This window comes from Nipponia nippon, unplaced genomic scaffold (genome assembly GCF_047370975.1).
Source record: "Nipponia nippon isolate SJK-2023a ecotype South Korea unplaced genomic scaffold, ASM4737097v1 scaffold_4, whole genome shotgun sequence".
Lineage (NCBI taxonomy): Eukaryota > Metazoa > Chordata > Aves > Pelecaniformes > Threskiornithidae > Nipponia > Nipponia nippon.
In genome coordinates, this window is record NW_028262358.1 from 120,300,345 (window position 1) to 120,325,779 (window position 25,435).

Genomic DNA, 25,435 nt, shown 5'->3' on the forward strand with positions numbered 1-25,435 from the left:
CTGCTTTCCCAGTAACAAACATGACTCTCTTAAACCCAAATACAACATAGTATTTTCTTTTAGGGCAAGGGGCACTTAAGTAATGCCTTGCTTCTGGTTGTGTTCAGCAGCTTGTGCTGACATGGTTAGGTCTTTTCTGTGCTAATAAATGAAACTTAAGCAAAGTCCCTATTTGAGCCTTGGTGAAACTAGTCTTAGTGCCCTGTTTCATAGGTCAATTGTTGCCTTAAAATAGCATGAAATATACTTTCTACAAGCCAAGCCCCCAAACTAAGAATTTCTGGATTAACTTGTGTATGTGATATTTTTAAAAGTGTAGTGTAACTGTGTCTCTCTTCTCCATGCTGCCAGGGATGAGGGGAGACTCATACTTCTTTGGAATGCGAGGCCTCGGTCACTATGGCTGCATCCCGGAGGATGGAGGACAGTTCTTACTCTACTCTATAAATGGAGACAACGATTTAAAGAGATGTTTTGCAGAGGAAGATTTTCATGAAATAATTGACTTCAACGATCTCCCGAATTCTCTCTTTGCTTGTAATGTTCACCAGTCTGTGTTTGAAGATGAGGACAGTAAGGTACAGTGTCAGTTTCCATGTTTTCAATGTAAGAGAAACATATGCCTTATGTTTGTGTTTATTGCAGTTGCAATGAAACAGTTTAATCTGTCTTGTACAAAGAAACTGGATCACAAATATGAGTTTTCTAAGGTGACAACACTGCTCTGCCATGATGTTTATTTCAAGAGCTTGAAAGCCTTTTTGTCAACAACAATGAACAAAAATGTTTTTCTTTTGTTCAGATCTGCAGAATACTGAAATGTGGGTACATGTCTTCATAGCAACCATAGTTGCAGTAATGATGGAGGTTGCAAAGTTAAACATGTGAAGGTTCCTCCCACTTGCTGATCATATACCACTGTGATGGGAGGCTGCCTTTCTTCTGTTTTCTTATAGAATCATAGAACCGTTTAGGTTGGAAAAGACCTTTAAGATCATAGAGTCCAACTGTTAATGTGACACTGCCAAGCCCACCACTAAACTATGTCCTCGAGCACCACATCTCCCTGTCTTTTAAATACCTTCAGGGATGGAGACTCAACCACTTCCCTGGGCAGCCTGTGCCAGTGCCTGACTACCCTTTCGGTGAAGAATTTTTTCCTAACATTGAACCTAAACCTCTCCTGGTGCCACTTGAGGCCGTTTCCTCTCATCCTATCGCTTGTTACTTGGGAAAAGAGACTGACCCCCACCTCACTACAACCTCCTTTCAGGTAGTTGTAGAGAGTGATAAGGCCTCAAATGTTTTAAGTTATCTAAAATACTATTTTATCTGGAAAATCTAGAATGATAGTGAGAACAAAGACAAGAGGAACTGTGTGAGAATATTTTTAACTCTGCAATTAGCCTAAAACAGAATATTGAAAACAATATCCTCTTAAAATTTTGGGGAAAAAAAAAAAAAATTCCGCTTTTGCAGGAAGTATTCAGTCCCTGTTTCTTAGCCTAGTATTCTTCCTGATGGAGATGTCAGGAATACAAAACGGATAGCTTGGGGCTTTATTGTCTGATGAAATTAGTCTAGGCTAATTGTTATAGGCACATCTGAGGCTGCTTGAGTGTCTTGTCCAGAATTTTCAATTCGGAAACAAGGTGGCAGTGGTAAAGTGGGTTTTGGCTGATGAGGTATCCAGATAAAACTACAGAACATATTCACTGGGACCAAAGCTGGCCAGGATGGACAAAGGGTATTTAGTGGGGAAATTACCAGATGAAAGGGAAATAAAGCAAGATTTCTAAGGATACGGGCTTCCTGTTAAAGGTACCTGTTAAAGGTAGTGAAAGTGGTATCTGAGGCTGCACAAATGGAATTGTTTGGATTTTAATTTTTTAGACATCTTGGTCTTCTGTAATGGTGTCTTGTGTATGTTTGAGTAATACAGATTAAAAGAAGAAAAAAGTTCATATCACAGCACTAGACAAAATGATCATATTATATATAAATAAAAAATTCCACACTCTAAATTGCAATCTTGGAAAACAATGCACCACTTTATTCCGTTTAAGTCCTTTTGTTAATAAGCATCTTGCATCTATGTTGTGCTGCTTTGTGGAATTTTATAACCCTTTGGTAATGAACTTCACTAAGGTTGAAGGGGTCTGAAAGTCTCGTTTTAAAGGAAGAGAACAGAAGCCTGCCTAGAACTAGAGAATCTGTCTTTATCCTGCAGAGATTCTATCCCCACTTGCTCCTGAGCTTTGCCTTTTGAGAGCTGTGTTCTTGTATTGAGCTGATGGCTTAGTTAGAAAATGGAAAGGGTGATTATGTAAGTATGTGGGATAGCAATCCCCAAAGACTTGCAGGGCTTAGGGATGTGTCTTAGGAATAGCAGCTGGGTTGTGGAGGTGGATATTCTGTTCCGTGTGCATGTCTGTAAACTATCTGTCAATGGCATGGATTGAACAGCTCTGTTTGCAGGTAAGTAGTTACTCCTGTAAGTCTATATTTAACTAGATGGGATTACCTTCAGATTTCTCATTAAATCCAAGGACCTGGGGAGCTGATTATGATTTTTATTATTCCTGTAGAACATGTACTTGTGTTCCCAGTTGATTAATACCCGTAATCCTTTGTTATTAACTGTTGCTGCAGGATAAGGGCACACATAAATTCAATATAGAATATTGTCAAGCTACTAAACTAAAGTTTACAATCTTACGCAATCGCAATTAATAAATGCTGCGAAGATCATGTCTTCAATTGTATATTGATCCAATGTATATGTAGTGGTACACTAAACTTTTTAAAGAACATACTACAGTAATGGTTATATCTACAGTAGTTTCATGGTGTTATCCGTTCTACAGAAAGTAAAGTTTTTGCAATGTATCTTTGACTTTTACTCCTGACCTACGCTTTTAGGAGGAAAATGCAAGTATGATTGGTTTGGAAGTTACAAGTTAGCTAGTAAAGAAAGCCAGAGAAACCTGTCATTGTAAATGATTGTTTTGATTTGGCATGTGAACTTGCTGCATAAATAATGTTCAAATATATAAACTTCTGTTGCATACCATAGCCACTCAGTATTAATGTAAAGAATTCATGTTGACAACTTTAAAGTTACATTACCTGAAGTGTCTAAGAGCCTGAACTGTCAAGTTCAAACTTTTAACACATATCTAAGCAATATACTCACTAAAGATAGGTTTTAAAAGCAAATGCCTTAAATATTTTTGTTTTAATTTGAATGCATTTAACTACTTAGTATCAGAGAGAGGGTAAGTTTGTGCTTGAGTACAGGCTTGCAGCAGCCCGGAGGGAACACTTCGCTGCACATACACCTGCACTGTGGATCAGCCAATTTACTTTGTTCTTACTGCGTCCTGTATCGGATGTACCCTTTCACCAATCTCATGTGGCTATACAGCACTTAGTAAGGATTCTGTGTTGCCTGCCAAAAGCGATGATGGCATCTGTAGGGAGCCCAAGTTTGGACCTTCATTTTCTGAAGGTGAGGAATTCTTGCAGCTGAAGGCCATGCCCTTTACAGATGACGAGACTGTGTCAGGCCAGGCTTGAGTTTTCTCCTGGCTGGCACCCGAAGGTCTCAATATAGAGTGAGTCTGAAGAGTTGCGGGCCCTGGGATCTGAAGATGAGTGTTGCCATCTGGCTTAAAGGAAGCTGCTCCGGAGTGACTGCCTGATCTTAAACACTGGTAGAAGAAAAGGGCAATATAGACTAGTACTACTACACATGTCTGATTTTGCTACAGTAACAGAGCATCGGGTCAAAAAATCTATCCCTACCTTTCAGACCTGTGTTCTTGGAAAGAAATCTTAATATTTAAGTCAGGAGAATGCCCTGGATAGCTGGGTTTGCACAGGATGGCTTAGCAGCATCAGTGCACTAACAGCTTGCTACAACCAAAGGGAGATGGTTTTGCTTATCTCCACTCCCATCGTGGACAGCCTGCTCCTTTGTACAGAAAACGAAATTGTACCTTCTCTACAATGTGACTAGAAAATACTGAACCTTTTAGTTTTTAAGGAAGAACAAAGGTGCGGAGAAGTAGATTATCCAGCAGGCCTGTTGCGAAGCTGGGGTCACATTCAGCTGTGTTCCCCCATCACTGTCCTGTGTTCTGATCATTTGTTTTGGCATATAACCCGTTAATGGTAGGGGCAGACGTTTTTGTGTTTTGGAGTGTATGGCACTGACTTGGTTGGGTCCTGGAAGTCGTATTGTAAAGAAGCTAAAAATAAAATTACTCCTAAACCCTGGGATTTGCCACATGTCTCTTGGAAAAACTGATGGGACTACTTATGTGAGCAAGATAGGGCAAATTGAGACTGTTATTTTTGGCTGATAGTGTGACTGAATGGGAGGTGCCGCTGCTTTTATCTTTCCTGATAAAGCAATTGTGGTGTTGAGCCAAAGGGCATGACTCTGATTACTCCCAAGGGTGGATATGTGTGCGTTTTAACAGTTAATTGCTACACGTAGCCCTCAGGGTTTCCGGCTGGTAACCCTTTTGTTGTACTTTTGTTAGGCATATATCACTGTTTTGTAAAACCATCCTTTCTGTAACGTGACAGAGTAATTTCCTTCAGGCTGAAACTGGTAAGCACACTGTCAAAGTGAAGTATCTTTGTCTCTTAAGATGGTTTCTTCAGATGCTGTAACGCTTCAGGAGATGCTTACACAAAACTGTCACTATTAGAATACGCTTACATGAGGGAAGGATGTGTTTCTTCATGCTGTTTAGAGGCTGTATGCTCTTTTTTCCTGCTCTTTTTTCCTACTCTTTTGGCTCAAATTGGAAGGAGCACCTATTAAACTTGATAGTTATATTTGGGATAAAGAATGATTGATCAATCAGTTTCTGAGCATTTTAGTTATGGTGGAGCTGCCTGGGACATGATAGCCAAAGTCCATTAAGTGCTTTTCTTGCCAACGTAGTTCAAACCAGTAGGGAATATTATTATTATTTCTGCATGAGAAAATAGTGAGCAAACATGTATCCAGTTCTGGACTTTCCATTACAAGGAAGACATGGACATACTGGAGAAAGTCCAGCAAAGGGCCACTAAGATGATGAAGGGACTGGAGCATCTCTCCTATGAAGAAAGGCTGAGAGAGCTGGGACTGTTCAGCCTGGAGAAGAGAAGGCTCAGGGGGATCTTACCAGTGTGTATTAACACCTGAAGGGAGGGTGCAAAGAAGACAGGGCCAGGCTCTTCTCAGTGGTGCCCAGTGGCAGGACCAGAGGCAATGAGCACAAACTGAAACACAGGAGGTTCCCTCTGAACATCAGGAAACACTTTTTCTTTTTTTTTTTTTTGTACTGTGGGAGTGACTGAGCACTGGCACAGCTTGCCCAGGCTGCCTGGGCAGCTGGCTCTAGGTGGCCCTGCTTGAGCAGGGGTTGGGGGTTGGACAAGATGACCTCCAGAGGTCCCTTCCAACCTCCACCAGGCTGTCATTCTGTGAACATAGGGTGAAGTGTATCCTAATTCTTCTGATGAGGAGGGTCAGTGTGTGAATGCAAGGCTGGGGAATGAAGGTGATTAAAAATGCATTTCCTGAACAGTGAGCTTAATGTAAGCGGGGTGGGGAAGGGAGGAGAAAAGAAGTTGAAGTAACAAGTCAATGGACAAGATAATCTAGTTTAATGGAAGGACTTTATTATGAAAACAGTTACTATTTTCATGAGGGATTCTTTCACGTTACCACTTTATTTACATATATTGGATGACTACTTGCTTTTACTACAGAAGCTTATATTAGACTTCCTTTGACCTTTTTTTTTTTTAAGATGTATTGTTGAGCTTGGGCCTTGAAAAAGATTTAAGGCTACCTCAAATGAGTGTTGGAATATTTGTCCAAGAATGATGCTTTAAGAAAACTCTGTAGTCTTACTTGGAAAGGCTTTTTTACCTTCGTGCTTGTATTCAGCTTTCTCAACAAAGCACATCTTCATGCTGCTATTTTTATTTTTAAGGTGCAGTAAAAGACACCGGACTGTTCAGTGGTTTGCTGTGTTGTCTTTAACTTTTATATGTTAATTCTGGAACTGAAACTTTCTACTGATGCTTTGACTTTGAAGCATATAATTGAAATGTGTCTGTTCAGTGCTCCTTTTAAACAAAGTGGAGCCGGTGTGTCTGCTGCCATGCGTGAAATGTTTCTTTGGTTCCCTTTTCCTACAGGCTAATTCAAGAAGATGCTCTAGAAGGCAGGCTTTGTTTCTGCAGAGGAAGATCTGTTCCTTTTGACTTCATTTTTAAAAATCTGGATTGTGAAGTCAGAACCTCTTTGGTCATATTACATCACTGAAGCCTCTAGGTGTTGAGTCATCATTATATTTAGAGGGTGGCACACTTCTTTTTAGGCTAATATTAGTATTCAAGCCTGGACTCAGTGGAAGGTCACCCTAGCAAAGATGAAGTCACCGCTCCAAGGCTGGAAAGGAATGCAGGCTTCATTCTGCCTTCCTGGTACACTTGCTGTTGCTTTGTTTTACTTTCAGTTTTTCTACCTTTTAAGGTTGTCGTCCGTTGATATGATAACATTATCAGAAACTGCCACTTGAAGCAGACTCTGCCTTGTGCTGTGGAATCTCTACCTACTTTGTTTTGTTCTGCTTTATAAATTGGATGAATGTTACTCCCTGTCATTCTGTAAAAATTGAAGTGTTTTTTTTACTATACACTGTATATGTATTTTTATTTCATTAGATGCAGAGAGCTTGCAAAGAAAGGCTGCAGGAGCAGTGTCCTTCAGCACTTCGTGAATCAGAGCTGCCCTCTGGGAATCCTGTCTTGCACTCTTCCCTGGGTGGTGGTTTACAGACATCTAAGAACTACTTTTCTGTATGATCGTGGAGGTACTAAAATGTAACTATAGGAAGCTGTTCTTGCTCTGAGGAGTATGCAGTCTAAAAAAATTAATTTTCCGTGGCATTTATTCAGTAACTCAATTCAAATACTTTCTGTGTGAACCGTATCAGTGCAATACAGTATCTCAGCTGAAAACACCTATGAACTTTCATGCTCTGCATCTGAGATCCTATCTGACTGCTGGAATGATAATCCCAACTTCTTCAGCCCTGTTATGTAAGTCCTCTCTACAACCAGAAAGAGCTGTTGATATTTGTCATTCATAAACCTGCCTTAGTTAACTTTCTGTGGTATAGCTGCTGGACCTTGTTAGTCAACTATGTATTGACACGCGGGACGGGATGCTGGTGTAACAGCTCCTCTGTAGAGCTGTTGTTTCTGTGCTTTACTCGCAGGTCAGTTGTGAGTTATGTTGAGGAGCTCAGATAACAAGAGCAGTCACTTCATGAAGTTGGGCATACTGTATCATATGAACTCTCTAAACATGACTGGCACTAAGATGCACGGAGTGTATCAGTGTCTGGAACTCCCTAGGATTGTAGAACCACAGTAACAGTAAGGTGCTGAGGTTTTACTGGAGAAAGGGCAGTAGTAAAGTTAATCTTCACTGACATTTGGGATCTATTGAGTGTTCATTCTGGTTAGAGGGAAGAAAATGAATTAGTTTTGATTGGTGTGGTTTGCATATTCAGAATTTTGAATACATATATGTAAGGAGATTATTTAAGGTTGCTCTTGCTGCTGTTAACAAGACAACTTACTGAGTGTACTAAAGGCAGCTCATGTATTTAGGTATGTATATAGGATCTGACACTAATTTTGTCCGAGGTGATCTGCAGAATTTCTAATGGAACTGTAAGGAGTCGTTAGTCTAGTCTGGTTCAGGCATTCCTTCTGTCTTCCCTCTTAGGTGGTTCTGGCTGTTACTGAAAGGCTTCAGCATTTCTACTGTCTTTCTGGAAAAATGCATAAGCTTTATGATTTGATAGCCTTCGAAGAAACACATAGGGCGTGCTGAGATTGTGCAGTTGTAACAGTATGGTCAAGTTGAATCTGTGCGTATGCCCACTTCATCCCATGCAAGCAGAAGGTATACTTAGCCACGATTATCCTGTTGGCATCCAGGAATTGCCAAGCTCCAAATATTCCTCAATTCAGTCAATGCTCAGTTCCTGCTCTGAAGATGTGGTGGTTTTTTTTTTTTTTTAAACAACAAAAAAACTCAACCAACCAAAAAAAGTAACAAGTATTTCTGGGCCTGAAACGCCACTGTCTGTAATGTGGATGCAGTCTAATAATTTATACAGTACTTGGGCTTATTTTCCCATCCACGCATGGGGCTCTTGGTAGTACAAATACCCTTGTTTCGATGGGAGAACGTGCCTGGCAAAAGACCAACTGGGTTAAAGGTAGGCCTGTATTCGTTGCAGCTGAAATTTGGAGTAGTGCTTCAAAGCATCTAACTATACTAGTTGCTTTAAATTACAAAAATAAACTGATTAATATTCTTTCCAGAACACACAAGACAGCAGTTACTGATTGCTTTTTAAATTTGGAAATGTACTTTTCTGCTTAAGAGCAACTATGGAAAAATTCTTCTAGTGTTGGCTTTCTGTGGTCATGCTCTACTCTGCAGTCTAGGGGGAATGCGTTATCTCGAGAAACCAGGATGGGTGTGAAATCTCTCCTGGGAAAGGACCATTCAGCGTAAGTATTTCAATTTTTTTGTACAGGAATGTAATTTTCTTGTCAGTTTTGCCAAGATATGCAGAGTTTTGAATAATGAGACATTTGAACAGAGGTGTTGGTAAATCCATGCCAAGGTTTACGAGGACCTTCTGTTGTGGCATGAGAAAACAGGCTTCGGGAGCAGAGGGAATTGCAAGGTCTTACCTGCAAGTCAGTAAAGAATCGTTTGTTAATTACTCTCTTCTCGAGCACAATGGACATTGTAGGATAAACTATGGGTAAGTCTGATTTAGATATCCCTAAACACTGTACAAATTTAGATTAAGATTCCACTTTGCAGTTGTCTGTCTCCTGTAATAGGTTGAACTAAATTCCTGGACTCAAATGCCTTTTGATCTTTGAGGAAGTCGAGATCTGGCCTGGAACATTGAGGCTAGTATGCCTTTCCTCTCAACTCGCTGCCAGTGTTAGCTGGAACACGGAGTTCAACCAAGGACTTCTGCTGACAGAGAAGTTTTGGTGGTGGTGTTTTTTTCCTTCTGATTATCCTGCTTGAAAATATTTGAGAGTTTGACTGTGTGTACATGGAATACTGAGCCTTTTTTCCCAGGATGATCACAGGATATGTTGCTTTCTGGGATGATAAACAAGAGAACCTAGCAGCAATCTCTCCATGCAATTTTATGACATTTCCTATTTACCAAGTTAGAGAGGGTTTGATTTATTGTAACTGGTGATACTTGCTATTCTTGACCAGTGTTACTCCTGGGTTTTTTGTTGTTTTTTTTTTTTCTTTTTTTTCTTGTCTGGCCATCTAAGGTGTAGCATGTTTTTGTAAAGCAATATAAAGCCAAGACGACAGACACCAGGTCACATTTGGAATAAACCACAGCAATGATTTCTACAGCAACTTCCTTGCATCTAATTGAAACTTTTATGCTGGCACAGTGTGTGTTAAAGCAAGAAGTCAACCCTTCTGGTATTTGCCGACATAAGCAAGAGCTACATCTTTCAAAGGAAAAAGCTGCCTTTATGTAGTCTATAGAAAAGTCTTTGGTGTTTGTTCCACTAAGTAGTTCTTATCTGCTAATAATCAAACACAGTTTTGCCCTTCTGCCTCCAGCAGGCTGTCATTCTGAAGTCAACAAAAATAGTGTTTTTCTAGCTGATAGTGATCAAAAAGTGCAGTAAAGCCATTCTAATGTGGTTAGGGCAGCAGCTGTTCCTTATTTTAATACCATCAGAGGTCCTAATCCATCCACAAGTTCTGATATCAGTTTTCTGGCCCAAGGAAAAGGCTTCTAAATGAAGCTCACCCTTCATTACCAATGTATAAAGACATTGCATTTTCAGAAGCTACATTTTGGCTTAATCCCATTAAAAAAAGTAAATTTATGACTCTACCAGTTATTTAAGGGAATTTCTCAAATGTTTCATACAAAACATGTTAAAAACACTGCACCAGAGTTTAATGTAATTAATAAATCAAACAATGCTGAATACAGGTAGGAAAAAAGTAACACTTGAAAAGGAATGTAGTCTCAGAAAATGAGGGATACTGGAAGGTGATTTGAGGTAACAGAGTAGAGAAGAAAGAGGCAGCAGCTTTAAGACTGTGGCATTGGTTAAGACAAATTCTGCAATAGATTTGAGCACAAAGGTGAGAGAATCAAGGTGAAATGAATTATCAATTACTTTTATGCATTTGAAAACATGTTTTCTTCTGTGCCAGATAAATTCATGGTTCTTTTTGTGGTTGATGGAAGCTTTAACATTTGCTGCAACACTGCAAGGATCTCTCTATGGCTGTGTTCTCAGATCCAATCCTCAGGCAACAGATCTGCTGATAAACTATACCATTCTGTCAGCTGAGGAATTTGTTCAAATTCTTAGTTTCCTGTGTAGCACGACTGCGTGAATGGTTTAAAAAAATAATGTATCTTGTACTATTTTATTGCCTTGCTCTAATGTGATTACTTTTAAATGTAGGTTCTTTTGCTCTAATTTGATTGCATTTTATGGACACTTTACCCTGCTTAGATTACATGACTTCTGTATGGGGCTTTGAAACTTAATACAGAAGCAGAGGCATTGGAGATATGGTAGATGTAATGTGTATGTCTCAGAGGGATAAGAGAAACCTTTTCCATGCAATAGAGACTAATGAGCTGGAAGTTACGATGACAGTAGAATGAGAAAAAGAAATTACGGTATTCCTGGCAAGAGAGTAATGAAGGATCTATTACACTGCAGCAGGGTGGATTCAAATCAGTATGTGTTGTCTTTAATTGGTTTTGCAGTTAGTCTAAAAAGCATAAAGACATTGTAAGACTGCTGCATGCAATAATTTAGAAATTCTGCATTTAATGTTACTGGAATTAGTAGTGTGGAGAAACCTGATAGTGTCATCCCTGTGTTTCCAGTGTGTGGCTGGCTTACAAGGGAAGGAAAAAAAACTGAAAACTTTTAAGATGCTGAGGAAATGAGTACCAGCCCCTTACTGAGTGGAGCTGGCCCCTGTTTTAAAGTCTCAGTTACAAACTGGTGTGCACCATGGGGCTGACTTCTAAAAGCCATGATAAAGTCATGCTATGTGTGTCTCTTCTGTTTTTTATCCTTCATGACTCTTCTTAATGGTGATTGTTTATCTATTTCTCAAGATACTACTTGTTGAAAGCTTTGGGTGTTGTTTTTTTTTTTTTTTCATTTAACAGCTGGAGTCCATGGTATCCCTGACTGAAAATAGTCAGTTCACTCAGGCTAAATAGCACCAATGTTGAAGTGAAGGGAGTGGGTATTTCACATGGCCAAGATTGTGTTGCATCAAGCCACAGGGCTATCTAGATCAGCCTTCTGCCAGTTTGGAAACTGGAGTTATTTTTATTTGGTTTTCCTTCAGTTCCTGGGACAGGGCCATATACAACCTGAGAGCACTGACAGCGCAGGCCCTGATCTGGAGGCTGGCTCCTGTACCATATCAAGCATGTTTAATATACATTAGCAAGTTTACTTTCTTTGACGCTGGTTGCTTTTACTTTCTTGCCTTTGCAAAGCTTTTGGGTAGATTCTCCCAAGAACGTCTGTTGAACAAGCAAAGAGAAAATTCAAGTTATATAATGATACATACTTAAATGAATAACTTCTAGACCCATTTGGTTCTTAACTGCTAGTGATCCTGTTCCTCTGAATAAATGTGCATTGCGGCTTCTCCCCATCTGACTTAAAGGTTTTGGTCATGGACAGTTCCAAATTCCTTTAAAGTCTGCTGCTGTCAACAGGAGCTGCAGAAATATATCACAGAATGGTGTTATGTTGTCCTTCCTTCCCATGTCCTTCTGTAAATCCCTTCATCTTTTGTATCTGTAACTACAAATCTTCCTTGTTACTATGACCAGTTCATTTCAGGTGTTTCTTTAAACATAGTGTCCATTATATCTGCTCTGTGCTCTGTAATATAGCTGCTTCTGATATGAGCGTTCTAATTGCTCCTGTTTGTCTTGTAGTTAGAGGGAGAAACACATAGCACAAATAGTACAGGAGTGCTTCTTAGGAACATGTGCCTTTCTTTTTTTATATTCCATTTCAAGTGATGTAAATAATAAAGCTTATACCTTTTAATAAGTCTTTCCCAAAGAAATGGTTGTATTCATTACTGATTGTCTTCATCTATCAGCCGTACAGTTTTGAAATGGAAGTTTTTCTGACTCCTGCCGTTTTATGACCTACATATAGCAAATGCAGTGTGTCCTGCATATATATTTAAATTTTGAGAAATTTTTGTGGCGGTAACTGTCACTTATTGAAGCATAGTTCAGATTACCTGTTCAAAACCCTATTGCACTGTAGTCTTTCTGTTGAACTAAAATGATCAGGTTGACATTATGTAGTGATGAGAAAACAACTATTTAAAGTAGCTTGTCCAAACTATGTATCTGCATTTCATGTATTTACTTCAGGTCTAAGAATTAAATCCTTATCTGATATTTGTCAGAGTCTTAAATGAGAAAGAGATGGATGTATGCCTTATCAATACCTTTACTGAATACATTACAAAATAAGATGAGTTATATCTTCTATTCCAGTACAATCCTTATTTTTCCAGCCCATTCTATTTTTTTCCCTGTTAGTAAGTCTTGCACAGATTTGCGCTTTGAATGATAATTATTCCAATGTAAAAAACAAAAACAAACAAAACCAAAAAACCCCACCAACTACTTTCTGGTAGTATATCTGAAGGGGGCAGTGGAGTCTGAATGCAAACATTAACAGACACTGGATTCTCAGAAAATTCTTCATAAGCTGAAAGTCATGTAGGATTTTGTTTTATATGTACTGCAAATATATACTGTAATAAAACTGTATACAGTTTTTTGGACAGGCCTATCTCCTTGAAACGTTTATTACCTACCTTGCTTTTTCTTCTACTTCTGCATTAGCAGTTAATGCCCTCCCTACCTTACTTTGCTTTTCAAGGACCTTCAGCTATCCTTTATCCATGTTCTTGTGGCATATGGACTGCTATTAACCCCAGACCTATAAAACATGGGTTGTATCAGTATTCTGTGATATTGATTCTTAGGAAAACTTTAGATTCTCTTTAATGCCTTCTGTGTTTTTGAGCTTTATGGTACACCTGAATCACCATCGGTATGTGAGGTTTTTTCTTTTTTTCTTGATGTCATATCTTAGGGGTGTGTAGGGTGGGGTGAAGGAGAGTATTTGAAACTGCAGTTCTCACACAGATGCATCACTCATGAAAACTGGGTAAAAACGCCAATATTGTGGAAATTGAGATTAAAATTATGTAAGTGCAAAGCACTGTTTCACTTCTTTCTGATATCTCCTTGCACCTGATGATCATGCAGCAAGTCACCTTGATAGTGAAGATAAACTTAATTTGTACCCACTTAGACTATTTACACTGTATAAAGGAAAATCCTAGCTGGTAGAGAAAAAACCCATGCTTTCTGTGAATAATCCACTGTGTGTGAACTGAAGCACATCAGCATGTGTGCGCTCTGGTTGTATCGAGTGCTATGGGTGCCCTCTGCTGACTGCTTCGTGTACCACATAGCTGTACAACTGCGGGAAGAGGAGGAAAAATAACATATGTTAAGGAATGTAGTTCTAAATCCCCTGCCACTCGAACATTACATACAAAATGTAATTTTTAATCCTTGCTGGTTTTGTGCAATATGAAAAACAGTGTTCACCCTAAATGCATTTGAGTTTTATTTCAGCCCTGCATAATAGTTTTACAGAGTAATTATTATTTTGCAGTGTTTTTGCTTACAGTGAACCTAGATCTTAATTTTTGCAGTGTATTGCAGCTCATTATCTGAACTCAGCTTCTAGCTGTGCACTTTCTTTTCAACTTTTTTTTACATATCTGAATTCCTTCCTTGTTCCACTTTTTATATTCCGTATGTGTTATCCTGTAAATAGCTAGGAAGTGAGACTGAAATAATTTCTTTATTGTGCTTGCTTGCAAACCTGGTAAAATAGATTCTGTTGTCCTCAGCAAACATAGCAGCAGCGCCACCGGGCAAGGTGGTATAAATAGTTGGCTATACCTGATTTAGTAACAAAGCTGAGGGAAGGGGCAAACTGGAGGAGTACAGTTTAGCTAGACCCAAGAGCAGTTTATAGCCTATTTATTAAATTGGTTTAAAAAGGAAACTTCTGTTTTGTCTTGGTTGTAATGGTTTTCTTGAAAACCTAAATTGATGTATTGCTTTGGGTCACTCAACTGAATGTCAGTAGGTATATACCGAGGAGAAACTCAATCCTAATAAGCATGTAAGTGTAATATCTGATGCTATAGTCTTAGGCTGTGTGGCTGCTGTAAATCAAATAGTGTTCTGGCAAGGGTTCCAGCACTATAATGTGAGATAATGTTTTCAACTGAATTGTTAAAATGGTCTATGACACGCTTTTGGCTGAGGACAAATAGTACTTCCCTGAACAACTTCCAGGCATGGTTTGGGCGTCTGCATGGTCCCAGGGATCATTCCCAATAGCCATTTCAGAAGCTAACAGTTTCCTTGAAATAATGTAATTATCGCTTAATAGCATAGATGTGGCCAGCGCATGGCGATTTGTGTCAGGGCCCCAAGGGCACCAACAGGCTTCAGTTACTGTGACCAGCCTCACATTCTGCTTATTGGTCCAGGGGCTCCATTTAAGCTCAGGATGGGGCCTTTGTTCCTGGCCTGAACAGTTACATGGGTCTACTTGTCTCAAGCCCTGTCCTTAGACTCACATTGTAGCCTTGGACTTATGTTGCAGCCTTTCTAGTTTTGGTTCTGGTGTCCCATTTCTTTCTCCTCCCGACTCCCTGGATAGACCTGGACCCGTTTCCATTGCTTTCTGTGGCCAGGGCTGTCAATGGTTGCTGTGACCAGCACCCTGCTCAGCCCATCCTGTTCAGATGCTGCCAGATAGGCAGTACCCTCACAGAGCAGGGCCTGTGCTGTGGTCACCCTCAGCTTCCAGCTAATCTTCATTCATGGAGCAGCTTTGCTCTTGCTACTCCCAGACAGTTGTCCTCAGGACATGGGAATGGGCCTTGACCTTCTGTCATGTAGAAGCAGCTCTAGTGCCCTGATACCAGTCTAAGCCTGCTGGATTAACTGGAGATTTCTCATGTGATATCTTGGGATCACATGACTGAACATATGGTCAGGGCTTAGGCTAGTTACTCATGGAAGTATTGCATATGAAATAGGGACAATAATCTAGAAATATCTAGTGGGGGACAAAGAACACGTTTAAGAGTTGTGCAAAATCAAAGGTCGGGTGCACCTTCTTTGAGACCCTAGTGTAAATCAAGGGGTGCTCCAGAGACTCTCAACATAGCTGAAAGCAGGATGCAAAGGCAGGTCCTGATGGAAAGTAGTGCGACTTCAACCTTGATGAACATCAGTGCCAGAGATGACGTGCCGAAGGTGCTTTGCTAGTGTCTGAACCCACATGTGGCTAGCAGTCATGGCTTGAACTTGAAAGTGCAGATAAGTCAGAAATGGGTATTGAAAGAAGTTTATAAACATTCTTTCTTCCTGTTACCTGATCATCCAAACCACAGTAGAAAATGTAATATCTACAGAGGAGAATAATAGTTGAAAACCTTGGAATGATACCATCAAGACTCCTGTATTGCCTACCCAGCTTCATTTGCATCTAGCAAAACACTTAATTCCACAGTTTTCTTGCCTTCCTTATAAGTACAAAAGCAAAACACTTGGAAGCCTTTAACCTAAAAATGGGGTCACTGAAACCCTAATACAGAAGTGCTGTGAAGGTATGTGCTTAAGATACAAGAAGAAAGGTTCATTTTCCAGCTTATTTGATTCTTTCACAGAACTTGAGGCTGGTTTTCGTCCTTTGACTTCAGTTCAAAGGAGCATACAGTCTGTCTTTAAAATTACATTTGAATCTTCCATGGTTGAATTATAAAGAAACTAGCATTTTTTTCCTCCAAAAGATTTGGTTCTTGATTACCTGAGGCTTTCTACTGAAACCCATTTTAACTAAACAAAAAACCCTACGGACTTCTTATCATGGCCTCGTTCTAAATACTTGAGATAGATGCCTGCCTGCTTTGTGAGAAAGATTAAAGAAAACATCTGAAATGGGAATTCATACAGTTCCTTTACCTTTGGTTTTTTGCCTCTTGCTGTTTGCTTTCCTCTGGATCACAATCTTGCTTCTTGCAGATTACAAAATCAGAGGGAGCTACCGTGTGCGTATTCTGTCATTTCATGATGTAGGTTCTAATTTTCAAATTCTCTTTAACTAGAACATACTTCTAGAAGATAATCTATTTTTTAAAAGCTTGTTTGTATTATTGGTGTGCGTTACCACAATATGTTTGATGGATATGTGAAACTGGAGTTATATAAAATTTCGGACAGTTTATACAGTCACTCAAACTCTGAATTAAAACACTGCCAACTGGTACATTGCAGTAGAACTGAAGCTGAGTAGAAATTATCTGCAAGGTTTGAACAGAACATTTTATGCAACTAAAATTTAAGTGCTCTGCAGTGTTAAAGGGAGTCTTCCGAAAAGCAAGTATTGATATAAGCACTACAGGAAACTGATTGCTTCTCAGTGCTTTACACTAATAAATTGCTTTTAATACTTAATTGTCTGCTGAGCTCAGAATCCTAATATGTTTTTAAATATCCAGTGTTTCATCTCTGTGGGGGTGTGTGTGTATATAATGTACACCTTGTACTTTGGTATTTGTTCAAGACTTTATGGGTCTCCTACTATGCTAGCTAAATTTTGATGAAATAGCTTCACTGCTGTACTGATAACAGTAAACCGGATCTAGAAGTGAGTTTTTGAACAAGCACTTAATACTGGGTTAGATAGTTGAAATTGATGAAGTTAATAATTTTTCAGTGCTTAGAAAAAGATCTTGTTCTTCGAACTTGAGATGAATGGTTGGTATTTGGTAGCTTATTCCTTTTAAACAGGCGGCACAATGCCTAGAAAAGGAGGTCTAGAATGTGTTGGAAGGGTTTAGAATCTGGCCCATGGGGGTGATGGTGGAAATCAGTGCATGAAAACTTGAATTACAAAAAAAGAGGCCTAAGGCACAAAAAAAAGCACTTGGAACAAAGGCAGATCCTGTTCCTGGAGACTTAGTTTTGCAGTCTTCCTGTAGTCCTAAAAGTGTCACTAATGGGCATGTTATTTATGACAAGAAAGGTCAACCCCCCACCCCCCTTGAAACAGGAAGCTTAAATTTCTTAAATTTCTCATGAACATGGCTACACTGCTGTGTTGAAAGTAGTTTCAGCCTAATGTACTTAGGTAAGCGGTAGGTTCTGTGCAGCCTAAGAAAAAGATAGTACCTTATTTTTGTGAGGGAAGCTTTCTGCTTCTCGACATCGATACCGTAAATGTGAGCTTTTATCTAACTTCTAGGATGTTTTACTTCTCGCGGTTGGAGTCTCTCATCTGTCTAAACAGACTCACCAGAAGGTGGGGATAAGGACCTTTTCAAAAGCTTGGAAAGGAAACATGGGAGCTTTTTCTTTACACTTCTGCTTCTTACTGATACTTTAAATTCTCCACTTGATATATGCCAGTAATTCAAATCATAATATTGTATTCGGATATGATTCCACTTACTCTCACGATGACTTGAAAAAAAACCCAAGCCTACATCGGTAAAATAGCCTTCTGTTATCTGTTTCTAGTTCTTGGTTGTGTGGTGTTTTGGGTTTTTTTTTTCCTACCCCCCATCTATTCCCTGTCAATGTTTGCCTCCATCAACCTGTTTAGCTGTGGATTATACGAGTTCTGTTCTTCATACCAGCTGACACAAGGATATTTGTACCTCCACCTACAAAAATGATCCAAGACACGTATTAAGTGGTAAATCCTTAGTGGATAGTTTGGAATCCATGCTGTGGAGAAGAAGCATAACCGAATGATTACAGACCTGTTTGGGACTTGGGACCCAAATTGTGTTCACAGGTTTATCTTTCTGTCCTGACCAGGCTGCTTTGCATGTGTATCGGAGGGCTCCATCACTATCCCACCTACTGTAGCAGGGATGTTGTTAGGATAAATGTATCGTGAGAATTATTTAAGGCACTTAATGTGCCTTGCTGTTACAGGTAGCCCCTGGCTGGTTTGTTTGGTTTTTTTTTTTTTTTTTTTTTTTTTTTTTTAAAGAAAAGGAGGGGAGGGGAAATACTGTTGCATTAAGGTGATTAAAATCTGACCATGTTTATGCATATTTGTCATCTTATTTGGCAAAGCCCTACTGAAGTATATAGGATTACTTGGAAAGCAAGGTAATGCATAAGATGGATAAAGTTTCAGCCTGGCTTAGATGAATGAGTTCAGCTAAAATATGCAGTAGTAAATTACTTAATCTTCCCATTTTGTTCAAAACATACTGTAAATTTATTTAAGTACTTGTGCTGTTTATAACTCAGCCTTGGCAAGGAGACTGTTTTTGTTAAATAACTTGATAAAATATTCTAGTTTTATCTTTGTATCTTCCTATTTAAGAATATATTGCTTGTGTCCTCTCCACTTGACTGTTTAGGGACATGGGGAGAAATCTTTGGTATTCTGATCTTTAGGGGGGAGGGGGGATGTCCTCCAGAGTAAAACACACAAAAACACTTAGCAGAGCTAACTGGTACCTAACGGATACAGTCACTATCTAATGCATAAAGATAGTAAAGTAAATGAATGGACTGAAGAGAACGCTTCCTGAAATATTTGAATACATCAGTAATTTAAATGCATTGAACATAAAGTATATTTTTGCAGGCCTTGCAAACAGAAGGACTGATCTCTTTGACCAATGACATGATTATTGAATTTTACTTATCTCTGTCAGAAGATGGTACGTTCTGCCATTTTTAATTCCTCCCACTGCATGCTCATTTAACTCTAGTGCTGAGTGACATAAAAGACCTCTAGATGAGCATGCAGTTTGGGATGCATTCACTTTACAGATGCTGTAGAGAAATTGTTTTCATAAACTTAATCTGTTTTGTACACGGGCCTGGGAAGAAGAAAAAATTTCATTTGGGGTTATCACTACTCCATTGACACTGCACTACTTCCTACATGAGAGCATTTTCTTAAAGAAGGATGTAAGTTCTTGATATCAAATTCTGTTTTTGGCACATTGTATGATATGAATTGTAGCTACTTTGGGGGAAAAAATATGTTTTGCTTTTGTAAATCTCTACTGGGAGCTAAATTTCATCCCTATATTCACAGTGAATGGCAGTTTCCTCCAGTAGCAGTAGTCTGCTGCATGAAGCTTTTAGAAGTTTATGGCCTCTTAGCATATCAAATAGAAGTTTTACCAACAGAAAAACTTTCTCCTAATTTATCAGCTAGAAAGTTACAAATGCCAAGCTAATGTCTTTATTTTCTGATTATTTCATTGTTTCACATGATGATTTACTTTCCTTATCTGTAACTTACACTGTATCTTAAGTGCTTTAGGCTTGTGATGCTTGTTAGTACAGCACCTAAAACAATGTACTAGACCCTAGAGGAATAAACACAACCAAAATGAGTAATAAAGCCCTAGTGATGCCAGGAACATTTTTTGGGTAGATAGGACTCGCGTCCCTCTGTAATATCTTGGTGATACTATTCCGTACTTATACGACTTTGACTTTCCAGTGAATGCTAAGCCAGATCATTTAATTACAAACTTCCTGCTCTAAGGTAGTATTTAAAAATGGTTTTACTGTGTCTAGAAGGAATTAGCTTACTGTATTTACATTAACTGAGTGCAATTACTTTTTTCTTATATTCTGAGTATGTAAGGGCAGATGATAAATCTTCCTACCAGTTTGGTTTTATTCTGCTTTTTTGTGTTGCATGTAGATGTGTGTAGCATGTGTGTGTGCATACTTCAGAAAAATAATTCTGATATGGAAGCTAACTGTGATTTTCTTGGGCTAGCAGAAAAGTCAGGTTACTCTTAAGCAAGCCAGTAGGAAGTCTGCTTGCCAGGCTTCAAACAAACGAGTTACTGGAGCAGCGTAGGCAACTAAAATTGAGTACAAGAAACTTAGACAAGTACAGAGCAGCATAGAGGAGATGTCATTGAATATTTTTTAGGTAGATAACTCATTGCTGCAAAAGTTATTGTTTTATTTGCAAAACAAGTTGCTCTAACTGGAATTCAATCCTGTATGCATCTTAATAGGCTATAGGCCAACTAGGTAAAAAGATGGCTTTGTATACTCAAAAGCCACTGTGATGAATTACATTGTAATTCAAAGTTTGCGTAAATGTAGTGAGGTATTTAAGTGTACTTGCAATGACATTTAAGTGGCAGTCAGTGAGTCAGCTTGACAGAGAATTGTGAGACAAAAGCAAGGGAGTCTTTTCTAAGCTCTTGGCAATGGAAAGTGTACTGTATTATTACCATATTGGGAATTTGACTTCTCTCTACTTGAGGTTTTTTTGAGTCTGCAAGCAAGTGGGGTCTGTTTACCTGAGCAGAATGGCAAGCATTTTATTTGGTGCATCCACTTCGTTCAATATATACTTTGTTCTTCCTAGGAGTGTTCCCCAAATTATCATTGCTGTCCTGAGCATTAAGTACTTGTATTGTATCATCACAGAATCCTAGAAACATTGGTTGGAAGGGATCTCTGGAGGCCATCTGGTCCAAACTCTTGCTGAAAGTGGGACTGCTGCCAAGACTAGACAAAGTCAGCTGTGACACTTTCATCAGCTCTTGAAAACCTCTGTGAAACTCCACAGCCTCTTTGGGTATATGGCATCTGTGCTGCATTACTCTTCAAGTGAAGAAATATTTCTCTAATGTCCAAGCAGGACCTCCCAAGCTGCAACTTAAGGCTTTACCCCCTTATTTTACTATCTATTTTGCTATTGTTTACACTTTCAGCAAATTTGCAATTTGTCTTGTTGTCCAGCGTGCTTAGGAAGATACTGAACAGTGTCTGCCCTGATACTGACCCTTATGATATTCTGCTTGTTACTTGTTGCCAAATGGATGTTGAGCACTTGATTAGTGTTTCAGCCTGTCAGTTCAGCCAGTTTTCAACCCATTTCAACAGTGTGTTCATGCAGCCCATACTTCCTCCGCTTACGAATGAGATCATTGGGTAAGGATTTTGGTAAGTCAGTCTTACCCAAAGCTCTTTACAGTGCTTATGAAACAGGTGATATTTGCATTATATTTGAATGCTTAGTATTAGCATGTTATTTGTCGTATGCGTGGCTGAGACTGGCCTACAGAGAAAGCTCAGTTTGCCTTCTGTGAGCTACTGGACCCTGAAACCTGAGCTGCTGGACAGTCAAAGAGATGTTGTTTCTTCCTTGGAAGCAACTGAGCACTGGGAAGGACAGGCTTCCAGAATGCAAAACAGGAGGGAAGAAAGGTTAAGAGAGGAAGAAACCTGCAGTGCAACAGAGTTGTTGGAAGAGCTGGGAGCAGAAACACAAGCTGCTGAGATATTGGAAAGAGGCTTCCTGGGGAATGAGGGGGCAATGTACTGAGTTTCCTGCAGTGCACAAAACCACATTATTGCTGGATGGAAAGCCACCCAAAGGTAATCCTTCTATCTGTTAGGACACAGTAGACAGGTGAATTTGCTTCCAGCTGTGTTTCATTTCTGTTTTCTCACTGTGAGACTTCTGTATTTTAAAATATTCAAATTCCAGTCTTCAGTCACAGCTAACTGCATAATGTGCTATGTCAGCAAGAGCAGACGCAGCACGCTGAACAAGGTGATTTATTTTAGTTAGTTGTGAAGCAACATCTGGAATAGCATGTCCTGTTTTGGGCTCTCCTATATAAAAAAAGATGCAGACAAACTGGAGAGGGGCTGGAGGGGGGCACTGAAGGAGCACGTAACACGTGGAGAGGCTGTCTGTGGGGGCTGTGTTTCTTCAGCCTAAGGAGGAGAAGGCTAAGACTCAGGAAGGCTCTGGTTGTTGTCATCCTCTACCACCGAATGAGTGTCTGTAGAGAAGAGATAGCCTGACCCTTCTCACAGGTGCACAATGAAAGGACAGAAGGCAGCAAATAAAGTTGCAATGTGGGAAATTCCAACTGGACAGAAGGAAAAACAGTTTTCACAGTGGGTAAGCACTGAATCAAGCTGCTGAAGGAGGCTGAGAAACCTCCATCCTTGAAGATTTTTTGGAACTTGACTTAAATGAGGCTGAGCAATCTGATTTAACTTCAAAGCTCTCCCTGCCTTGAGTAGGAGGTTACACTAGATGACTTCCAGAGGTCCTTTCCAACGTAGATTATTCTACTGTCCTATGACGTACACTGACATGGCACTTTATTGGTGTATCCTGGAAAGTAATGTGGTTTTATGTACACGGGTATTTGTCTGCTGCTTGAATTTTGTTTCTGCTGTGGCAAATCTGCTTTAGAAAATGGATTCACTAGATATGTCTGGTATTGGTCTTTTTGTTGTCTAATTGGCAAATGTAGAGGTTCTTGACATATAAACTGCCATAGATGGAGCACGGTTGGTTGCAGGCCTCTTAAAAGCATGCTTTTATTTGGACTGCTTCCTGGCCCTTCTGTGCATTGTTGTTATTACACATCAGAAGATCGCATTCTTTGCATTCCTTCCGGCATGACTGGGAAGAGATGGAAAATGGTTAGCATCATTCCAACACCAACCTTATCTTTTTCGCATTGTTGATAAAATTTTATTTTTTTCCATGATAGTGGCTAAGTACTGTGTGCTTAAGTTCTTACTTTCTGACAACCTCTGCTAAATGAAGCTATCTCTGGACTGAGATCTTGAAGGTGTTCATTGGCTGTGTCTGTAGTAGAGAGCAGGACAGCGAAGCACGGGTGGGTCTGTAGAGGAAAATAGTTGTATGTGTGTGGGCACGTGGTATTTCAGACTACTTTTTAATCTAGTTTAAGTCCTCTGGGCTGAGCATGCTCGTTATGCTCCTGGAGTGCCTCTTCCACTTCAGTTTTGTCCAAAGAAATCCAATTTGTGTGCGCAGCCTGATCACTGGTATAAAACAAAGTGTGATAGGTGGGGGTTGTCAGGAGGCTTGCTTTAAAAGCACAATCCTGATCTGAACTAAATGCAAATATAGATGTACCTGTAAAATACCGCTGTGTATCTGAAATCTACTGAAGTTGAGACTTTTCTTACGTGATGGGGGAGACTTCAAACAGGAAAATGAAGAATGTGTGGGGCCATATTAGCAAGATTCTGTGTCATGTAAACTCAAATTCTAGAAGAAAAATACATCTTTGATACACAAGTTAGTGTTCCATTACTATGGATTATATTCTGATCTGTGCATATCTGTGATGTGGAGCTACTGAACAGCCATCTGCAAATCAGTTATTGTGCTAGGGTATGTTTAGTTGAATTTCAGGTAAATGGAGAGGCAATAAAAAGCAGAGGGGACAGAAAGGCAACTAATTGGGGGAGGAAAAAGGGTTAAAATGGGTTTTGGTTCATTCCTCAAATTATAGTGTAAAATGTTAAATATGTGGGAAGTCATGCTTGACCAACCTGATGGTGGTCTGTGATGTGACTAGCTCAATGGATGAGGGGAGAACAGTTGTTTATCTTGACTTTAAGGCTTTTGACACTGTCTCCTGTAACATCCTCATACACAAACTAATTGAGTAGGTACTAGATGAGTAGACAGTGAAGTGGATTGAAAAGTGGCTGAGCTGCTGGGCTAAAAGGGTTGTGATCAGCAGCACAAAGGCCAGCTGGAGGCCAGTCATTAGTGGTGCACCCCAGTAGTTGATATTACACAACACTGGCCCTTAGTGTCTTCATTAATGACCTAGATGATGGGAGCACATGTACCCTCAGCAAGTTTGAAGACAATACAAAATGAGGAGGAGTGGCTGATAGACCAGATGAGTGTGCTGCCATTAAGAGGGACCTCAACAGGCTGGAGAAATGGGCCAACAGGAACCTCATGAAGTTCAACAAAGTGAAATGTAAAGTCATGGCCCTGGAGAACAACCCCATGTAGCAGGCTATGTTGGGGACTGACTGGCTGGAAGGAAATGGCCCTGAAGTCCCGGTGGATATTAAGTTGAACGTGAGCCAGCAGTGCATCCTGGTGGTGAAGAAGGCCAAAGACATTCTGGGCAGTATTCAGAAGAGTGGTGGCAGGTTGAGGGAGGTGATCCTTTCCCTCTGCTCGCTCAGATCTGAGCGCTGTGTTCTAGAACTAGAGTTCTGGGCTCCCCAGTACCAGAGAGATAGATATACTGGAGAGAGTCCAGCAAAGGGCCATGAAGGTGACTCAGACTTGAGCATGATATAAGGAGAGGCTGAGAGAGCTGGGACAGTTCAGCCCGGAGAAGAGAAGGCAAGGCTCAGGGGGATTTTATCAGTGTGTATAAATACCTGCTGGGCAGGAGTGAAGAAGATGAAGCCAGACTCTTCTTGGTGGTGATCAGTGAAAAGAAGCAGTGGGCACAAATTGAAATAAGGAGACTTCCTTTAAATACTTTTTAAAAAAGTTTATAATAATAAAAAATGGTTTTTATTGTAAGGTGGTCAAGTGCTAGCACAGCTTGCTTAGAGAGACTGGGGACTCTCAATCTTTGGAAATATTCAAAACCTGTCTGGGCACAACCCTGAGCAACGTGCTCTGGCTTGACCCTGAACAGAGCAGGGTGTTGGACTAAATGATCTCCAGACTTGCCTTCCAGCTACAGCTATTCCCTGATTCGTACTTGTCTTTCTCCCATTATAAAAAAAAGTCACGACTTAAAACTGTTCTTATAAAGCATTGCTATGAAAGCTCCATATGAAGTAGAATTTTCTTGGTAGATGCAGGAGTGTTGGTGTGCTAGTATTGGACTTCTCCTGGTTCCTATTTGCCCACACTTAAATTAATTATTGCAGACCAGTTAATTTAAAATGATCAATTGCTTGTACTGATTTAACAGTCATTAGAATCATTTTATTGCACAAATTTGGGCACTTCAACTGGCACTTCTTGAAGTTTTTACCCAAATTAAAATTGGGATCTGTGGAATTAAAATAGCTTCCAGTGTGTTCTTAGTTTAGGTTATTAATGAGCTCCTGTTAGACTTGGATTTGATACTGTATTCCCAATTTGCTGATGAGACATAACCTATTGTTGCTCTGCGCTTCACTGTCTATTTTGGTAGAAACCCTCTTTAAAAGTTGCCTTGGATCACTCCTGTTTTTCACCTGACTTCAGCACAAAAGCTGGAGTTGATTCAGCTTCTGAATTCTTATCTGGCTCCTTAAATCCAGCTGGCCTGTTTTAATGGACACTTGCGTGTGCTTTGCTGACAATGTAAAAACTTGAATGACTGAAACCAAAT

General features: G+C 39.7%; 1 protein-coding gene across 2 annotated transcripts in view; it reads left to right on the forward strand.

Annotated features, from left to right (window-relative positions):
- RCAN2 (regulator of calcineurin 2) overlaps nt 1-25,435 on the forward strand; it is a 92,213-nt gene that overhangs the window by 8,843 nt on the left and 57,935 nt on the right. Inside the window, exon 2 of one of the 2 annotated variants that reach the window (XM_087773444.1) lies at nt 352-578. In XM_087773444.1, coding sequence (XP_087629570.1) covers nt 354-578 — 225 coding nt within the window. In that variant the 5' untranslated portion in view covers nt 352-353. Of the gene's footprint in view, nt 1-341; nt 579-25,435 lie in introns of those variants that run through there. The other variant, XM_009467333.2, reaches the window with a different exon arrangement.